Source organism: Chaetodon trifascialis, chromosome 1 (genome assembly GCF_039877785.1).
Source record: "Chaetodon trifascialis isolate fChaTrf1 chromosome 1, fChaTrf1.hap1, whole genome shotgun sequence".
Classification (NCBI taxonomy): Eukaryota; Metazoa; Chordata; class Actinopteri; order Chaetodontiformes; family Chaetodontidae; genus Chaetodon; species Chaetodon trifascialis.
In genome coordinates this window covers 24,144,708-24,165,501 of record NC_092056.1, presented here as the reverse complement: position 1 = coordinate 24,165,501, position 20,794 = coordinate 24,144,708, and the positions used below count along the sequence as shown (strand labels likewise).

Sequence of the window (20,794 nt, the reverse complement as noted above, 5' to 3'; positions counted from 1 at the left end):
CGTCATGAAACGTATTTTTCCTCCTCAAGCTGCATCACTAACATCTGAACAGGGCTGCAGCTGACGGTGCCTGCCTTACTGTCTGGTCCACGTTAAATAACACGTTTTCCCCGCTGAGGCTTATTTTATTATCACAATCTGGTGAGCGTGTATAAATGAATGGCAAAAGGAAACCTTTTCCCTTCCGCGTAAAAAAGGAGCCTCGAATCAACTTGATTCAGAGAATTAGCGATTAATTGACGATTTCAAGGATTGGCAAAGGAAATTATGAGGTTTAAAAGTGCGATCATGATTTAAATTAAAGAGCAGGGGAGGCCATGCCATCAGTGGTTGCATCCAAGCAGGCGTTTGAGCCTCTGCTGCTGGTCAGTGCAGAGAAACTGAGGAGCTGCACAACGAGCACGAATTATTCAGAGGCAAACTGTTACTTAAGCGTTATTTCTGCTCTTTTTTTTCCAAGTGTCTGACAATGATTGATGCATGAAAAATGATTGTCAGCTTCTTTTTTAATGATATAGAAAATAAAAGACTGAACAAAAGCACAAGGACACAATGTTTCTTTTGGAAAACTGATGTATTTGATTATTAGAGTAAAGAATTACAGTATCTTAGTTGTTAGTAGGTATTAAAGTGTAGAGAAACTGGACCCATAAAGATCTTCCAACTTTCCAAGAAAGTGCATGTAACAGTCCAAAGGTTGTCAAACCCAATATATATTTATATTTATAAAAACACTATCATTTTGTCCCCTGGCCATGATGGACTTCTCTTGTGTGAGCTTTATGTACATTTTCTTACGAGGGAGTTTGTATTTCCACATCTGAACGTATTTACAGAAGCTTCAACACATAACTTTGCACTTGATGTCAGTGAGGATGCTGGGACATAGCAGCAACGTGGAAATCCAGCGAAGAAACTAAAGGAGAATCCTGCTCATTTGATTGGCTGTCTCAGTTCCAAAAACCAGGAAATAGGCCACACCGAATGTTCCCTTCTGTCTTGCTTTCAACAACACCAAAGTACGAGCAACAACAACAACAACAACAATGAAAAAAAAAAAGAGATTGAGGGAAAAAATGTGGAAATGAACGAAAAGTAGAAAGTACAATACACAGAAACAGTAACAACAAAATGAATTAACACTAAAGAAACCCTTGAAATGTAGCAAACTTCAATGTTTTGTCTTCCTTAAATAAAATAAAGGTAAATAGCAACTGGAAAGATTGGACTACCACATCATTTAGTCCCTCGCCTGAAATTCATTGTTTTGTTTTGAAGAGGGGAAGGAGGCATGAACACACAGATGTTAGACCATCTACAGAAGATCAGTGTACATTATTTACAGCAAGTCTGTTTGCTTATTACAGGGCTAATGCATCACATGAACATCAACAGTTCTGTTATAGCTACTACAGACAGAAAATAACTTAATGCCAAGGTAAGGTTATCTACCCAGATATTCTAAGTTTCAAAAGCACATTTTTTAAGCACCCATACATACCCATTCTGGCTTTAAAACAAACAAAAACCTAACTGTTAATGCTTCCACTTGGTTTCAAGCAAGGTTATAATCACTAATAAATAAGCTCCTTAAAACTATAACATGTACATTGTACAAAAAAAGCAACTTGTCTTCACACTCATGTTCGTAAAGATTCAATGGCGAGCAAAGCAGTTCAGTTGATTTTGTCCCTGTCTTGTTCTCTGTCTTTCTCTTCTTTTCTTTCTCTTCTTCTGTGTTTGTCTACATATGTGTACAATATGCCTTGAGGCATCTTCACATGTGTCTGCGCAACCGAGGACATATGCTCTAACTGGTGACAATTTCTTTATTATCCTCTATGAAGCGTGTGAACCGAAAGTGGGCTCCATTCTCTGTGTTGGCCATTTTCTCCAAACCAGCAAGAGCAGCGTTGGGCTCCATGCTGTGTAGCTTGTCCAAGCTGCCGGTCAGGCCGCCGATGGGAGAGCTACCCCCATTTCCCACGCCACCTGACATGGGTGGGATGCCTCCATTCTGGATGACGGAGATTTCATTTGTCTTCATTGCCAGGCCATTGGAGAAGGCTGCAGCGTACTGGTTCCAGAAACTGGCTGGGTCCCCATTGCTTGCCCTTGATGCCATGTCCTTCTGGAAGATCTCAGGAAACTTGACTGGGTTTGTACCCAGGAAGGCCATTGGCCCATCCACGGACAGCCTGCGGCCACGTCTGGCAGGGGCGCTATTCCACATGTGCGTGCCCATGTGAACCTACACAGAGACAGAGGGAGGAGAGAGAGAAAGGGAATAAAAGGGAGGGAGGAGAGAGACAGAGCAATGAGAGGGATGAAAATTAGTGATGTTTACAAACTTGGCCACAAGAGCTGCACATGAGATGATGCAATGGAAAAAATAATAATAATGCTCGACTCCAAATTAAAATAGCTTCACACCCTGGGTGCAGCAGACCAGTTGGTTGCCTCTGCTGTGTGAGGTACCAGCATGGTGTAAACATCTTATTTTGGCAAGACTGATACATGCTGTTTAATCTAAACCTTAATTTGCTCATCTCACATGGGGACCACAGGGCTTGGGGTAAAATTGCACTGTCCGGTTTCATTGCGTTGGCCAGTATTGCATGTGACATTTCACCTCTGCCAATACCCTCTTCATGTGAAAGACATTGTTTTTACTGTTTTTTTCTGCCTCATAATCCTTGAAAGACACATTCAAATGACTAGGTTTTAAAGTATTTTATGTGCAATCTACTACAAAGAAGTTAAGAGACTTTTCTATGCTAACTATAGAGGAGAAACTTTAACTAAAAACACAAATATCTCTGTATAAGACCAGTTTCAAACAAAAGCCAGAGCTTGATTTACTACAACCCTTAAAAATTAAAAATTAACTCTCTTACCTCTCTAGGATTAAGCACTGACGCACTCAAAAACAACTGAAGTTGTTTTATTTTATGTTCACATAATTCTCCCAAGTTTCTGTAGATCATTGAGCAAGATCCTTTTCTTAATGATTTAGGCCTGTCATAGTTTTGACAGAGCCTGCTATGGAAAACTACAGACTGACTTTGCGCATAAAGATTCTGTGCACTGAATCATTCTTAGCTGATTACATTCTGGAATTTCTACCCAATAATCATATTAGTTGTGTGATTCAGCCTTTCCACTAAGGTATTTTTTTTTCTCAGAGAGCTGTGCCATTAATTAATTATACAACATTACCACCTCTTGATGCCTAGTGCACTGACATGCCATATAAAACTAAATAGCAGCTCTGAGACTCATTTTTCACAAACATTCTCACGCACAAACTTTTAGGAGACCAACGGTTTTCTGGATGTTTCAACATTTACCTTGAGGTTTCCTTTGGTGGTGAAAGCCCGACCACAGATACTGCAGGCAAAGGGTTTCTCCCCTGTGTGGGTTCTCTCGTGGATCTGCAGAGCACTGGAGGAGGAGAAACACTTCCCACATGTGTTGCAGAAGTGTTGCTTCGGTGTCCTGCGTGGGGGAGCAGCAGAAAGCACTGGAGAAGTGGAGGCAGATGATGTGACCAAGCCAGGGGGCATGTCCTTGTTCTCTTGGTGGAGGCCATGGAGGAAGCCGTTGACCTCTGGCTTGTTAAGAGAGCCTACAGAAAGGAGGGAAGGAGTTGGGCTGGAGGATAGGCTGGTGTTTGAGGGCTCAAAGAGCTGTGAGGGCAGGTCTCTCATTTGATGGGTCAGCATGTGCTGCTTGAGGTTGCCCTTGGTGGAGAAACCTCTGTTACAGGCCGTGCAAATAAATGGTCGTTCTTTGGTATGGCTTCGATAGTGAATGTCCAAGGCACTCTGACAAGCGAAGGTCTTCCCACAGATGTCACAGGATGTGTTCTTGATGGTGCTACGCTCACGGAAGGCGAATATCATGCCCAGGGAATCTTTTGAGGGGTTGACAGATGTCAGATCCAGGGCTCCAATGTTGGAGGGGTGAGAATGCAAGAGGCTTGCACTGGTGTGCTCAGAGGATAAGGCCCTCTGGTGCCTTTCTTCAAGGCCGGGGGATTTGTGTGGTTGTGGCTGCAAGCTAGTGGGGGATGGCGCCTGCATGGAGGAGGTAGATTCTGACACAGCTGGACTACCAGCGCTTTGGCTTTCAACATCCCCTCCCAGAGATGAGGAATCATTGGTGAGACAGTCTCCCTCCGCTAAGCCATTTGCCATAGCCTTCAATTGGCTGAATTGATGCTCTTGTGTTTCATTATTGTGGGTGTTCTCTTGGCCATTTTTGTCGTGCCCCTCCTGACCAGTCATTTCAGTGGGAATTGGTGAGTTACATAGACTGTCATGGGAGGCGTCAGCTGACCTGGGTGTGTCTGGCACACTGCTATCTGGGCCCTCCTCCATTCCTTCAATGTTGTCATCAGAGAAGTTGTCGAGATCATCAAAGTTTCTCTCCTCAAATGAGCCAGTATCAGATGCCATGGACTCTGGGTAACTCTCTGGCAGAGGGGTGTTGGGGATCTGCCCACCCATGTGCATGCGAATATGTTGCTGTAGGACCACGGCATTTGTGAACTTCTTCTGACAAATAGGACAGGAGTGCTGGACTCTAAGAGGGGGCATGGCCCTATGGACACTGTAGTGGGTCTTAAGATTTCCCTTGGTGGTAAATGCTCTGCCACAAACTTTACATTTAAAAGGCCTTTCCCCAGTGTGAGTGCGATAGTGCATTTTCAGAGCACTCTGGCAGCTCAGCACGCGATGGCAGATGACACATTCATTTGGGTCTGTCACCTTCCTGTCAATGTTCTCCACAAGCTGCTGTAGCTTGGAGGTCTCTGACCCCTGGAGAGGATCCAGAATGCCTCCAAAGGGGAACTTAGCCTTGAACTGATCAGACATAAGAGGCATGAGTGGATTGGTCATCATGGGCGGGCTGTTCGATGTTGTGTAGTCAGCAGTGCTCTCTGAGGCAGAGCTCACATTTGTCATGAAGCCTGAGGAGTGGCTGCCTTCTTCAGTTTTCCCATTTGAGGTAGGAAGAGTTGCACCTTCACCCTCTTCAGACACCCCATCATTACTTTTAGCCGAAGGTTCAGCAGCACCTGAGTCACTCTTTGCAGTAACAGAAGGGTTAGTTATGGCTATTGAGTGATCTTCCTTTTTGATGAAATGTGGCAGGCTTGGCATGGTTGGTGGCAACAGCATGCCGACTGAAGAGGTCAGAGTGGGCAAAACTGGTTTGCTGTCCAACCAGCTGGTGACAGGTTTCTCAGGGGGCATAGACATGCCGTATGGAATGCCGGTACTTGTTGGTATGTTGTCTAAATGCTCAGGAACAGGGTAGGGGTTCATTTGGATGTGTGGATATTTTTCTTTATGACGCTGGAAATGGACCTTCAGGTTACCACGAGTGGAGAAACGGTTGCCACAGATATTACACTTGTATGGTCTCTCACCAGTGTGAGAGCGCAGGTGGATTTGCAAGGCACTGTCACTCCCAAACACCTTGCCACAAAACCTGCACTTATGTTTGAAGAAAGCATCGTCAGAGCTGCTCTTATGTTCAAATGAAGTGACATTTGGCGGCTTGCCTTTTGTCCGCTGGGCCAAAGCTGCTAAAGAGTTGAGGTCCTCTACGGTGGTGCCAACATTGGGCAGAGAGCTGGAGAACATGGGGTTTCCAGGTGGGGGCTGAGGTAGAAGGGGATTCACTGCAGAGCTTAACAAGCTACGCATTCCAAATGCTGGCGTGGATGACTTAGCGAGTGAGGAGTTGCTGAGCTGAGAGTGGAGGCTACTCATATGACTCGGCCCCTTGTCAGAGGACTGGGCATTGACTGTTGATGGCCCCAGTGTGCTAATGCTCTGAGATGTCTCACTGCTGTTTGGGTTGGACTGAGGTAGCTGTGCCGCTGCAGCCAGCTGCTTTAGGCTGCTAATACTGGCTGACTGACTGGCCAGGTTCTGTGCTAGCCCTGCGGCTGCAGCCAGCTGTTGGGAGAGATGTGAGCTGAGTGTGGTCAGTGGGCTGGCAGCAGGCCCCATTGTGCCTGGAGCAGAAGTTGGGGGCACCTGCATTTCTGGGGACTGGGAGGCCAGTAGCAGTATCTGATGACGAATCTGCTCAATAAGCTGCAGCTGGTGGATCTGTTGCTGTTGAAGGGCTAGGAGCTGCTCCATAAGGGCTGGCACTGCCACTCTGGGGCCCCCAGTGGAACGGGCCTCTTGGGAGAACTGGGCCACAGCCACTTTGGTGCTCTGCAGATTTTCAATTATGACATTGCTGTTGATCATGGAGAAGTTCCCCAGTTCAGTCAGGTTACTCAGCTGAGGTAGAGGGGCAGAGACAGCTGAAGTACCTACTGCAGGGCCAGAGGTGCTCCTGCCACCATGGCCGTTGACTGTGTTGATGGGACTCCTGCTCTCTGTATGACTGCCTTCCTCTTCGTGACCACTGCTCATTCCGGAAACATCCACGTCCATGGATTCGTCTTTTTCTAGAGTGTTAGGCTCCAAAAGGTCACTGCACTCCGTTTGATCAGTGTTATTAGCTGTGTCATTCATCTGGTCATCAGGATTATGGGGTGGAGACCCAGGTGAGAAAGTTCCGGTGGGGGAGGCAGGATTTTCATTAACTATCAGAACTAACTGATTCTTAGTGCAATTTTTCTGGTGTTCCTCAAGATCTGATAGTTCAAAGAATTCAGCACAACATCTGCTACAGACGTGGGCGTCTGACTCCTTGCTGGGGAGGTCCTCTGAGCAAAGTTCTGTGTCCCCTGAAAAAGAGGAAACAGAGGATTAGTGATTAGAAATGTTTTGCAGCTGAAGAAGCAGCTTTATCTCCTCAAATTCCATTGTTGTTAATCTTAAGTTAATCAGTTTTACACTTATCCCCTTGATGTGTTCACAAAAACAACGATTGAAAGGCAACAATAAGCCAACAGAAATGAGAAAAGGCCTTATTCAATGCAGTGGCCTCTGAAACACGATAAGAGGGGATACAAAATCAATGGGGACTACTCAAATATTGCTTAAAAGTGATCTTTGAAGATGTACATCTGGGTTTCATCAGCCCAACCAAAGGTAATCATTTTCTCCAGATAATCCATCAAAATATAGAACAGAGTGAAGTGAGGACATTGGGTCTTAATGAAATTTCATAGAACGGCATTGATTTCCTATATTTCATGCCCTTCAAAGTCGACTTGTCCACTCGGCGCAAATCAAGCATTTGAAGGACTTATTAGACTTTCAATTTGCTGTCAACTTTGCTCATTTTCAGCCAACTATGGGCATCTTGGACAGGTTATCTATGTCACTAAACTAATTTGTATCCACTCAGGCTGCAGTCACAGCGAGACACGAACAAAAGAGCTTGTAGCTTCTAGGCTGCTGTGTGTGCACGCTAAACACAACAAGCAAAACAAAAGAGGAAAAAATGCGGAAGAGTTAATAAATGGTGACTTATTTAATATATGTATGATATGAAATTATGGCAACAATGTCGAGAATCAAATGAACATTTTTTTTTAAATATATCTAATTTTTAAGTCACCATATTTTTTTTTCCATAATTGTGAGAAAACTTTGACCCCAAAACATCATCAACCATAGAAAAAGCACTTATCGGTAAATTCTTGTGTGAAAAAAGGCAATTTAAAAAATTATGTTTAAATAAATTGTCTCCTCAAAACTTCAGAGCAGGGTGGTACATCAGAATGCATGCATCACAAACTTGTCAAAACTAAGAAACCGGACACACCAGCTGCACAGAGCATGCAGATACAGACACAGCAACTTCTGTTGTCACTGAGATGAAAATTCAAAAGTGATGACTGCCTTTCAAAAGCAAAACACATTTTTAATTTTCCATTTTGACGAACAAGATGAGCGAAAAGGCAGGACGACACCCTGCCCCCAGAGCCACTGCTGTGCTCCAGACTTTCCTTATTCTTTTCCCTCTTTGTCACACTAAAATCTTGCTGTTTAACATACAAGTTGATTTACAAATTGCATTTTTCTATGAATCCCTTTCATTGTGGCTCTGGCCCCTCAACACTTTCATCAGGGCCAAGAATTCATTTGCAAATGAAACCCAGAGAAGTGCAGCCCTGCCCCACAGAGAGACAGGATGCCTTCCCATTGTTCGCGCAGCATGGGAGCGGCGGGGATCGTCGGCACAGCCTGGCCCTGCTCATCTCAGTCGACTCAAAGCAGATCCTGTTTAATTCAGGGATTATCTCCCTCAATGTTCCTCTGCTCAGAGACATCAGATAACGCAAAGTTGCCATGACAGTAAACCCTGGCCCTCACACCACCAAACCATGCAAACAGGGAAGACTCAACTTTAATGATAACTTTTCATGTTAAATCCCCTCTTCCACCCACCCGCCTACCTACACCCCAAGTCCTAATTTTGAAAAAATGCGTTTGATTCATAGTGTGAGAAATGTGTGGATTAAATAAACACCTTTTCTCTCTTCTCAAGATGACTGTACACAAATTAACGTGAAGAAAATCCAATCACACGACACGACGAGTTGAATGAGAATAGGAGCCATACAAAAATGTAAACTTTTGTCAAACAAACTTCTGGAAGGCGCAAAATTAAAAAAGACATGGAGTGCTGTTTGTGTGCGTGTATGTTTTAATATGCTCTACATGAGCATATGAAAAATAGGCTACACACAATGAACATAATATTTGAGAAACAATGGTCTACACTGAAATTAAATTCACCAGTTTACTCATACAATACTTCAGAAAGGGCCTCAGTGTATTTCTTTAATTAAACTTATATCAAAACAAAGGCTATTAAATTCTGTGTATTTGCACTTTTCAAAAATCCTACTTATCAAAAGATTCATCTCATGCTGTTTTTAACCTGCAAATGCAAAAAAATGCCAATGATAAAACTATCAACAGACTGTATAATTACAGAAAAAAGACAACACATGACCCAAAACAATCGGTGCATTTCTATTTTCCCAGTTAAGGAACTGGAGCAAATTTTCATCAAAATTGTGCAATGCAGCAGTGGACATTGTCCTCTTCACCAACTCTTTCCTAAGTTTGGAATGTGAGTGAGGAAAACAATAATAATGTCCTTACAGCTTCAAAGCATAAGAGTCATATTCCTTCAATGACTTCAAGGTTTACACAGCTACACATTTGCTCTTTTAACTGCCATCCTGTGTTTTACTTCATATGGCGACAAAAAAAGGATCAAAACTAAATCAATGTACGACTACAAATCCACTGTCCACATAAGACTAGTATAGCAAAGAGCGCAGATGCTAGCATTGGGATTAATTCCCAAAATAGCAAGGATTAACTTCGAATTAAAATTAAGATAGAGTCAAGCTGGTATAAAGATGGAGTCTGTAAAACTTCCATAGAATCTCTATCAAAAGCACAATGTAAGCTGTGCGCAGGGCTAAAGGGCATCAGGAGAGACAAAGAGCAGAGGACAGAGTCTCGAAGAGATCGACCAAAGTTTGAATATGAGAGACAAGAAAGTGAGGATTAGTCGGAAAAGTTGACGGAGAGCTTTGAGAGATCCTACATTATTTTTTCGCAGGGGGCCTCTGTGAGCCTCTTGACACTTGTAACTTCAGGAGGGTTTCTGCTCTCATCGTCTCCAGCCCTCAGGACTCATCCCACTGAACACTAGATGGGGTTCCACTAAAGCTGCCGTGGTCCAGGACAAGACTCAGATCTAAGAAGCTCTGCCCCGGTGACATGCTTAAAGCTTAAGGGGAGGGAAAAAAGGCAAAGCAAGTCCTTCACGCTACACCTAGACTCGCACCACATAAACACTGGCAAAATGACAAGCAACTTCACTCTCTGTTTGCAGGGGAACAACAGAGCAAAAGGGGCTGCCCTGCCAATCTGCCCTCTAGGGGGGCCACTCTGATAGGGGAAAAGGGGACGACCACAACTCCGATAAGGCCTCACGCTCTCACACACAGTTAAATAAAAAGCCGAGGCCTTGCTGGGCCGCCTGCAGCTCTGATCAGCAGGGTCAATGACGAGGTAGAGAGGAACACACTGGGCCCTGAACTCTCATCACCTCCACACAGAGGGACACTGGCAAAGGTTAAAACAGCTCAACATCCCACCCTCTGTGGCTCTCACGCCGACCTCCCAGTAACTACGGCCCTCAGCATCACTGATACTCAGCTACAAACACAATGACTTTCTGTTTGCACTTCCGGCCACCACAACTCTCTACACACGGCACATTTGCTCTGAGTCCCAGCTAAATACCCCAGAAGCTAAAGACAGCTTGTCCATATCCTTATAATTCCACACACAAGACACTTGCAACAATTTGAACATGCCGCATAGTATTGGACATAATTGAGAAATTGTGTTTTCTGCAGTCTGCCAGGGTTGGTGACAAAAGTAACTCTTCATTAAGTTTATTAGATTTTAAGGAAAATGCAGCAAAAGACAGCACTCAGGAATTAACTGGGATTTGCATTAACCATCAAGTTCCTAAAAATTACGTGAAATGGGCAGCAGAGAGCATTTCTATGCAGGGTTTCCTCCTGAAAGAGGCAAGTGTTTCTTTCAAATTACCTGCACATGCTTTTCAGGCACTCCTAAACACAATGAGGCTTTCAGCTTATTTACATTGCCTATTTTAAATTTATAGGCCTTGTCCAACAGGTCTAGCCAACGCCAAAAACTATTCCTCATTTTATCTGCTGTTTCATTAATGGCATGTCTAATTTATTTATTTTTATTTTTTGTCCAAATTAAAATAATGAAAAATATAAATGTTGGCCAGCGAAATTCGATCACGCAGCACGACAGACCAAAGAAATTCCTCCATTTAAATTAAGAACATGTAATTAAATTACAGATAAATAAATAACTATTATTATCTTGGTAACGGATCCTCTGATAGAAAAGTCCAAAAGTCGGTCAACTAAAAAACACGTTACAACGCAACGTCCTGTTACGAAATCCGACTGTTATTAACCTTCTGTTACGAGCTCATCAGGCCGCAGTTTGTTGAAGTGTTTTTTTATACACTGCTTGATTTTTTTAGGCCTATTTTTTTGTCTTTTTAAGAAATTTGGAGCTGCTTGAGTGGTTCTCACTGGCCTCTGAATCTCTCGGCTCCAGCTCACAGTCCTGGATTTGTCTGCTCTGAATGCCACTTTGTACAATCTGACTTCACACGTTCGGCACCACAGCAGCGTTTAAACTGGATTTCTCTCGTAGAATAAATGATTTTCAGAATTCACTTTTCGCAGCAGGAGATCACCTTCAGGCATGAGCTTGAGCTGGAGGCGTTAAAGCGCAAATGCACAAGCCAGATTATCAAAGTTCAGATCAATTGAGAAAGTTAAAATTATTTTGTAATAAAATGGAAATCGAGTATGTGCGCACTGGCGTGCGTGCGTGTGCGTGAGCGCGTGTGTGTAGGTGTGTGTCTCATAGTGTGCAAGACTTCTCTATGCTGCTATTTGAACAAACAGTGTAAACGATGAGTCAACCGAAGGGATATTTTCACGATCTAGGAAGGATGTGTGTGTTCATCAGCGCTCCTCGGAGCAGCTTGCCTTCCTTTCATCCAACTTTTTTTTTTTTTTTTTTTTTTGGTGAAGCAATAAATCACGTTGGTGTGCAAACAGGCTGAGACTGAGGCTGATTTTCATAAAAGTGGGAAAAGTCTGTACGAGCTAACAGCTAGGAATGAAACAGTGTGTCCGGGACTCAGGGAAAGTTGGAGTCCCGGCAGGAGCGACAGGGTGCTGCGCGTCGGCGCACCGAGACCGACCGCTGAACGCAGGGAAGCCTCGGACAGGAGCCGAAAACTAAACCGGCTACTCACTACACGAGACTTTCAGAGTTGGTTTAAAACACGATTTAAAGCTGAAGCGGCGAACAAAAAGTTTGGAAACTTTTAACACACACGCAGGAAACCTGGATAGAAATGCGCCCCGTACTTTCGTAATTATCTTTCACTTATTTATCTTTCATAGTGAAGTTTGGATTATAGTGATCTTGAGTGTGCTGAAATACAGAAGTAGCCCCAAATTCCTCTTTGCACTGAAGTGAACTGAAGGAAATCCTGAGTTTTCTGAAAAGTGGCACAGCCTTTCATCACCAAGACGCTGGGATTTGCAAAGAAACAAACAAAAAGCAAGAGTGTAAAGTCCAATTCAAAGTACTAACTTTAACTGTCAGATATGGACAGAGACACGATAAAACAACCCAAAAAAGAAGAAGAAGAAAAAAAAGTGAGCTACTCGCGGTGCCTGGACAGAAGCAGCGCTACTTTGGTTGACTTGGACTCACCATTGTGCTCCGATAAGGGCAGATGAGGGTCGGATTGGAAGTGTTGCGGCTTCGCTTGTTTCCTCCGCGACATGCTGGCTGGCACATCAGCAGGCAAAGAATAAAAAAATGACTACAAAACCCTCTCAAAAAATTACGTAAATCGAGCCCATCCACCGCGCATGTGCCCCGTTATGATTATCAATAATGCTCTGCGATTAATCATACGGGGGGCTTCTCTGAAAGGCGATTGGCACCTCGCCAGCCCCCCTCCTATTCAAATGAAGTCTCTTTAATCAATTAGCTCCTGATTTGCTGGGGACTCTTGTCTCTCTCTCTGCTCCCACCCAATGAGTTGATCCGTACGGGGAAGAAAGGCTGGGTTTTCCAAACTCCCTTTAGATACGGTTTAACCCCTTCTGTTAGCCAAGTCAAAGCTTATCTTGACTACTACAGGGGAATGTCAGCGTCTCGAGTCAATGCCTGCGACAGTATCTTTCAATCTCTCACATTGATCAAGCAGCGATCACAGTTTTTCTTTGCTTCCCCCCCTCCTGTAGATGTGGACTGGCTGGACGCTCGCTACTCGGACCTCCGCGATCTCCAGCCAACTTTCTTCTCTCCTGCAACTCGGTAGTCCGTCCTCCGCTCTTGCATTAAGATCGCTGTAATTCAGCTCTTGTTGTGTTGTACACCGACACCTACTCTCTGAAGAGTTTCGGTCGTGGCTCCCGGTGCGCTAAAACGCAGCGTCGCGCGAGCTTGTTCCGTGCGTAAATGGCACCGGTGCGCGTTCCAAAAAGTCCACAGTGTGTTGCGACGTCCCAGTTAGTTTCATTTGATTATTATTAGTCGAAAAGGGGGTAACTTACTAACACGTTTTCATCACACACTGCATTCCGCGAATAAACAAACTTTGAGGGCCCGTGCAGCGCTGGGACAAATGTGGAGCCCGGCCCATCGAGGATCTGATTGGTCACAGGGCTATTCAGTCATGCTGCCATTCACCTCCACCTCCTCCGTCGCTCTCCCTCCCTCCTCTCTCTCTCTCTCTCTCTCTCTCTCTCTCTCTCTCTCTCTCTCTCTCTCTCTCTCTCTCTCTCTCTCTGATTGCGAACAGCAGACCCAAACGCTTTGTGCGCACCGGGATGATCAGTGAGACAGACAGCGGAGACAAGTCTGTTCTTCTGAATAGGGATAAACAAAGCTTTTAATTTCACCCCTAAACATTTTCTTTTTCAGCGAATGTCTGTCTCACACAAGTCATCTGGACTCATCTGCGTTTCACACCATCCTTTAAACTATTTGAAAACAAACTTGTTTGTCTTTATATCGTCGCCATCCAGTAGGTTGTTTGTATAGCAAAACCAGCATGAATGGCTGCATGACGCCTCATCAAAAGTTGGATGCTCTGAAGGCCTTTTGTTGCTTTTAAAATCGTATAAATGCGAGTTTTCTAAAGGCAGGGATAAGTGAGCAATATGCCAAGAAAAGCCCAGAAAACAATGCCTGAATCAACTGTGTGCATAAGTCATGGACCTCGCGTACACTACATATTATTATTAGAATAATGATAATAATTATTATTATAATTATTATTATCGGTCTAAATAATGCACAAACAGGCAGGAGTGCGCCTTCAATGGGGATGTTTTTAGAGGGCAAGAGGTCCCACAGGAGCTTCATGTGAGCGTTCAGTCGAGTAGATTTATTACGTGAAAAAGATAAACGAAGCTCTCAGTCGAGCTGATTTTGAGAAATGAAGATAATAATGTTACTATAGGTGATGCCTCGGATGCCATTATTTTTCACTGAATATTTAAAGAGCGGCTGCAGGCTAGATGGATCTGGTCCTCTCTTGTGTCAGCTATCTTTTAGTTTCGGCTAGCCTCACTATTTACTTATTCATGAAAAAAAAAGGAAAGAGCAGGGGAAAATCAAATACTTCTGATGGCTCCGCTGATCTGCCTTATCAATGCGTTGTGTCAAATATTCAAAGAAAATATGTATTTTTAAATTTTACACACATTTTTGAAGATTGACAAATGACTGGAAAGGCTTAAAACACGACAATGTAACCAAATCGAAATGTAGGCTGCGACTAACAAAATCCAACAGCAAAAGATCATTAACAGGGGAAACGCGCGTGTGTGCCTGTGTGTGTGCGCCGTTAAAAAGCCTCTGCAATTATGTGTACCAAACTTGAAATTGCTGGGAGAGGAAAAAGGGGTCTGCAATATTGTAATGTCCCGGGCGGGAAAATCAATGGGCAGTTAATTGATGTGAGTGTTGGTGTGAGATTGTAAACAGGGTGATTTGCAGTCCAGCCGAGCGGGAGACATTTTAAATGGGATTCACTCGGGACAGCGAGGATACAGTGTTAACAATCATGGGCTGAATGACACAGACGGACACAGTTTGGGGACCCAACGGACATAACTCAATGTCAGTGCCTGAAAAAGTTTCCAACTTTGACTTAAAAGATTTTTTTCTAGCCATTCAGGCGCAATTGGCCGGCTTGCTTGCTGATTATAAATTAAAACTGAAGATATCCAGCACAGAATGAATTGTTAATTTGGACAGTTTTGATGTCTGACAGAGGAAAGTGGAGGGTAAATGGAATATTCTCACTCAGATCCTCATTATCTCAATAAAAATACACATCATGTTAATTATATAGATTTAAAAACGAGCATCTTATATTAACGCGAATTTTTATATACATTTTTAATTATTTTTTATTTTATTTTAATTACTCTAATAATAAGTAAATAGCCACGCTTATCGTCCCAGTATACGTGTTGCTCTTTGTCATGATGAAAAGAGTGACTGTTCTCTGCAGGGGAAAATGACAGAAGCCTTTGGCGCATAAAAAGTGCGCAGTTGTCTGCGCAATCAATGCTGTGCGCAACATATGACAGAAGGTCCGGGCGGGTGCCATTATTCACTGTTATCACTGACATCCCGTGATTGATCATACGGCTCAGAAACGCTGCGCGTTTGGCCGCATAATGTGATAGTTACGGCGGGGAATGTCCCAAACCCGAGCAGTTAGTGATCCTCAGACAGAGTGTTTGGAGGTAGAAAAGCCTCTTTTCAGTGTGACACCGCATTCAACACGTGGTGGGTTCCACAGTCCTGCTCCCTGCACGACGCGATGCCCAAAGAATTACAACTAGCTGGATCAGGCCTTCATCTAGGTCAGCTGCACGTGTGTGTGTGTGTGTGTGTGTGTGTGTGTGTGTGTGAGAGAGAGAGAGAGAGAGAGAGAGAGATAAGACGAGGAAACGGAAAAAAACTTAAAGGGGTTTAGGGTTTATGAGGCTGCACAGTCTCAAGACTCATGCATGTTAGCACAAATGAATTCACTAATTCACAACACTATCGGTGTGTCACTGTCAAGCAGTGACACACTATAATTATTAGAAAGGGCTGATCTACTTGTCATCTGTTAAATATAATATTTAAAGCCCTTTAGTAAAACGTAGGCTACTACTGCAAAGTTATGTGTATGAGAGGCTTCACATTTGGATAAAAATACAGTAAAATCATGTCAGCTGACACAGACAGCCGTTAATCAAGTACATATAATTTACTAAATACATAGTCCTTTTTACGGGAGACTGAAAGTATGTTCTTGCTATGCTGAGCCTTATTTTTGATTAACAGTAAATGCTAAAAGTCTTTGACCTCTGTCGTTCCCAACACAAATATCAAGAAGTGCATGTCCTTATTAATGGAATGCTGACGTCTTGCAGAAGGATTAGGAGCTTGATTAAAGGGATTGTTGTAAGCTGGCCTCATGTTCAAAGAAATAAAGAAATAAGCCCACATTTTCCTCCTATCAAGTCACACACACACTGTCACTGTATGAGCCCTAATGGCACTGTGCAGCTTTGTTTAAGATGTCCAAAAACTTCAATGCAAACTAATCTTACTATATTTACAACTTCAGAATAAGTATAAGTACATCATTTATTTCACTTCTTGTCTTCAAATCTACAATATGTTTTTTTTTTTATATATATATACAGAATGTCATTTAAATGATCCATTGAACTTAAGTTTATAAAGTGGAGCAAACAATTGCAACAGAATCTATCAATATTTCTGGTACAAACTGAAATGGCTTTGTCTTTCAGATGATCAGAATGCAGCATTCAGAGCTCTGTTTTGCCACTAAAGAAACCCCTTTGAAAAATGGCCTGCATTAAAATTCAGTACCTGCAGCAGTAGAGAATAGCCTCCATTAATTAAGAGATCAAACCCTTTCTATTGTCCTCCAGCAGCCCTGCCACCACTTGTCCCACAGATTGTCTCCCCCCATTGTGCCCCCTGACAACTTCCTGCAGCATCACCCGATATCAATGGGCCGTGTTTGTTTTTACATTATCTCAGCTGCAGTTACAGACACCCCCTTTCAATCCCGTCTTGTTTGAGGGAAAACAAGCAAACAGTCAAGAGTGTCACTGAGGTGCTGGAGGTCACCGGCCCATCACACACACACACACACACACACACACACACACACACACACACACACACACACACACACACACACACACACACACACACACACACACACACACACACACACACACACACTGCATTTGCACGGTGTAAGCAAGTTTGCATGTGCCACTGGTACAGTTATCCATGACACACTCACACACACACATACACACTGTTTACTCTGTGCTACTGTGTGTGTGTGTGTGTGTGTGTCAGCTGTAGCTGCCCAGGTACAAGTATACAAGTGTTCAGAGATGAGTGCCAAAGGATCCCTGACTAAGAGTCTCGTCCTCCCAGTTATTAGTGAGAGAGGCGAGGCAGCCAGCACTGTCCTGCCCTGACTGGTGGAACTGGAAACCAGATACTACAGGCAGTGTGCACTCACACACAAATCCACATCTGCTTCCTGTTGTATAGTTTGCAAACACTGGCACACTTTTGCTTTTGAAAAATAAAAGTGTGTATGATAAATAGTAATGACAATAACGCTGATGCTATAATATAGAGAGATGATATGGCTTGCCATTTAAAATAATACTGGTATTAATCTGCTTTTCACATGTGTGAAAAACAAAAGCTAATTCATAATGTGCTTAATCTGAAACTGGACATATATTTAGAAAAATATTTTTTTTATAAAAACGGCAGTCATTGGAAATTGGTAAAAAATAACTAAATATGTGCTTACACACAGTTCTAGAGTAAATAATAATCTGATATAAATACAATTGAATTGTAGGCTATATTAATAAGACTTCACATCTGTTTCTCATTAGCCTGCACCAACTTTTTTTTCTGAATAGATACATTCAGAGACGCATTAAATCCTCATATTGTTATGATACAAATTCACTTGATTGTATCTGATTAAACGTGCTCGCTTGAGTTGCATTCAGGAGAAATACCATGGTACTGGACGACCACCAAGACTCCTATTTTAGCTCCTTCGCATTCATGAAAAACACATTCTGCTTTCATATGACATTGACAAATGATATTTGGATGAAGAGGGATGCTTAGCTCGTTAGATGTTTCACAGAATGGAGCCGGATTAAACTGACACACATCACTAAGACTGGAGGGTTACAGAAGAACCAAACACTCCAAACATCTTGAAGAAATTACAGACATCACCCCCCGAAAGCTGAGTGTTTATGTATTTTTAAGAACCTGGAAGAAAAACTAAAAATTACACATTGAATTATCCCTACATTACTTCACACGCTCGTAAACACAGAACGTACAGAATATACACATGTGATGTCTGTGTCTTCAGCCACAAAGCAAGCCAGGCGAGGAGTGTAACCACACAACAAAGCAGCACGCAGGTAACCACCGAGCGAGCAGACACGCCACGTAAAACAAAAACACACACACACACACGTTCTTACAGTAAATACACCCGCAAAGTTGAGTGGTTTATTCGCAGTGACTCTGGGCACAAGATGTTTATCAGCTGCCGCCAGACAGCTGTGTTGGTTGGCCAGCAGTTAACTGTGCCTTAGACAGCCCCTTATTACTATTGATAGTTAGCATCAGTGTCCCGGCTGAGAAATGGGGCTGCTGTGGGCAAACGCAAGCTATTGATCTCCAGCTTGTCCCTGACCTGCCTGGAGCTAGAGGGAGGGAATGGGAGTGGAGGCCGGGTGGAGCCTCCATGACACTCCCTGTCTCGCTGTCAAGCACCTGGGAGGGCTGGTGGTGGTGCTGGTATTCAGAGAGTTATCACTCCTTCAGGTCCTTGCTTTGCATTTTAAATCGATTTAATTATAGTCGGTACGAATACTGTCCTGCCATGCTTTTCATCTCAGTTTTTACACCAGCAGCAGTTTTCTCTATTTTTAACAAAGCCAAATGAAGTTTTAACTTCCCACAGAAATGTCTTCTACCTCTGCTACTCTTTCTTCTTTTCCTTTCTTTTACAAGCTGAAATAATGTCCTTAGTTGTGGATGTATTGATTATCTAGAATAGAGCGAGTGCGCTTGGGCAAACTGTGTTTTTCACAGTGCCATTTTAGTGCCCGGCAGATCGCATGCAATTCATCAAATGGCTACTTTACGTTGCACTCTGCTTCCTCCATATTCCCAATAAAGAAAGCAGTGCTAAATATGACGCCTTTCTATACTTAATTGCTCTTTAAAACAAACACAAACACACATTAGACTGCACTGAGGTTTCAGCGGTTAAAAATCAGCAATCTGTTGGAAAGAGCAGCGTTGCAGGCTCAATGTGAGGTCCTCTCATGTGTTTGCATGTGTTCTTTAGCTCCCTGTGACCACACAAGAGACAGCTCCAAATGTATGTTTGTGTGTGTGTGCGTGTCAGAGGGAGTCTCTGTGTGCCTGTCTGTTTTTGTAAAGTGTGTTATTTAGCTACCCGGTGACCGCATGATAAAACATGGAAAAAAAAGTGCTGCAAAATGTGGCAGATCTTTCAACAACGGGAACAGAGAGGAAATGAGACGGTATTTAGTTAAAGCTGTATTGTTGCACACCGTGTCTGCCATGGAGAGGGGAGAAGAGGGGTGAGACCTGCCTGGAGGTGCAACGTGGGGGGTGGGGGGTTGGGGGCTTGTCATTCTTTATTTACCCCACTTGTAGAAGTCTAGTCGGATACGGGACATGAGAGAAGTCAGGTCCCTGATGACTAGCGAAAAGACTACCTTGGGGGATGAACTCACTGAAGTTACAGCACTGCCACCACTTCCCCAATGTGCTTCTTTCTTTCCATGTGTCTCTCCTGCCTCCTTTTCTCCTCACAACTCCCCCCGTTGTCTCCTTCTCTCCTCTCGTGCTCCCTCTTACCTTTTAAACAAGTTGCACTCTTTTCTTGCCATATTTGAAAAAATAAAAAAAAATGCAGTGACATTAAAACTATGCGTGCATTAATGCAAAACACTTAAAAGCCAGACACTTCAGTGCCCACTCCAGTGTGTGTGTGTGTGTGCGTGTGTGCTCAGTTGTTCTCTCTTAGCTCATTTAGGCTGCACGTCAGACAGAACAGCAATCAGACTCTCTCATCAAACTCCACTGCCCTTTTACTTGCCTCCTACCTCTTGGCTTGCTTGTCTGGCAAGTCGCTGCTTTTTAACCTCCCATCAAAATGTCTGGCGAGGGGACATGGCACAGATCTCCTTACCTTTTCACAAGGCCCCTGTGATCCACCCACCGTCTCTGATGGCGTTACAATATTTAATATTTCTTTCGCTCATCAATTCCAAGCGTCAAAAAGTCAGGTTGGATCTCATTTCCAAAAACTCTGCTACAGGTAGGCCAAACATACTCATCACTCAGACAGACAGCTGCACACAAACACTCACTTGCATGCATATGGACTGACACACACACACACACACACACACACACACACACACACACACACACACACACACACACACACACACACACACACACACACACACACACAGGACTCTTTTCAAAGAAGTTTGCTTTTTTTATTACTTCCTTTCCCATTCAGCGGCCTCCCCACTTTTCCAGAGTGCCCTGGGTGTGCAGTGAAAGAGCTGTGCTTATTATGTGCTCCGGGCTCTCCAAACCCAGCTTTGTTTTGTCCAGATAGCTGGTTCTCTCTCTCTCTTTCTCTCTCTCTCTCCCCCTCTCTCCGTCTCTGTCTCTCTTTAATATTCACAGTAAGAATCTTGGCTCTCACAAGACGGCTGTTTTCCCAGTTTTCTCCCCCGCTAACAGCCAAGTGTGGCCCCTGTGAGTGTAAACATGCAGAAGGGAGGGACATCTCCTGACAAACATCTCCAAGGATGTGCCACCCTGCCCCGTGTCATTCATTCTCTACCTGGCACTGAAGCTAAACTGTTAACACCAACGTGTGAGCCCAAAGGACTGCCAGCGGCTGCACAGACCTGGTCTACCTAAATCCACACCAGGCTCACATCGTCTCCCCACACATAAAGAGATGCAGTATATGGGCTTATCATTGAATGTTTGCCTTTCTCAACAAAGCTGCAAATGCAGAGTTGTCTCTGGAA

At 43.6% G+C, this 20,794-nt stretch overlaps 1 protein-coding gene across 2 annotated transcripts; it reads right to left on the bottom strand.

The window, feature by feature from the left end:
- Nucleotides 1-563: 563 nt before the first annotated feature.
- sall1a (spalt-like transcription factor 1a) lies at nt 564-20,064 on the bottom strand. 2 transcript variants are annotated; one of them, XM_070963975.1, is made up of 3 exons: nt 19,930-20,064; nt 3,351-6,760; nt 564-2,251 (listed from the first exon to the last, which is right to left on the bottom strand). In XM_070963975.1, the coding sequence occupies exons 2-3, from the start codon at nt 6,543-6,545 to the stop codon at nt 1,811-1,813; spliced, it is 3,636 nt and encodes a 1,211-aa protein (XP_070820076.1). In that variant the 5' UTR covers nt 6,546-6,760; nt 19,930-20,064; the 3' UTR covers nt 564-1,810. The 2 variants fall into 2 exon arrangements, with proteins under 2 accessions (XP_070820076.1, XP_070820067.1); XM_070963966.1 differs by lacking the exon at nt 19,930-20,064 and adding an exon at nt 12,300-13,226.
- Nucleotides 20,065-20,794: the final 730 nt, after the last annotated feature.

Excerpts from the sequence above, each read along its gene's own strand:
- sall1a (XM_070963966.1), bottom strand. The coding sequence starts at position 12,372 with ATGTCGCGGAGGAAACAAGCGAAGCCGCAACACTTCCAATCCGACCCT. Across the intron at positions 6,761-12,299 it reads GCCCTTATCGGAGCACAATG|GGGACACAGAACTTTGCTCA; the intron begins GTGAGTCCAAGT and ends CCTCTTTTTCAG. Across the intron at positions 2,252-3,350 it reads CCACCAAAGGAAACCTCAAG|GTTCACATGGGCACGCACAT; the intron begins GTAAATGTTGAA and ends GTCTCTGTGTAG.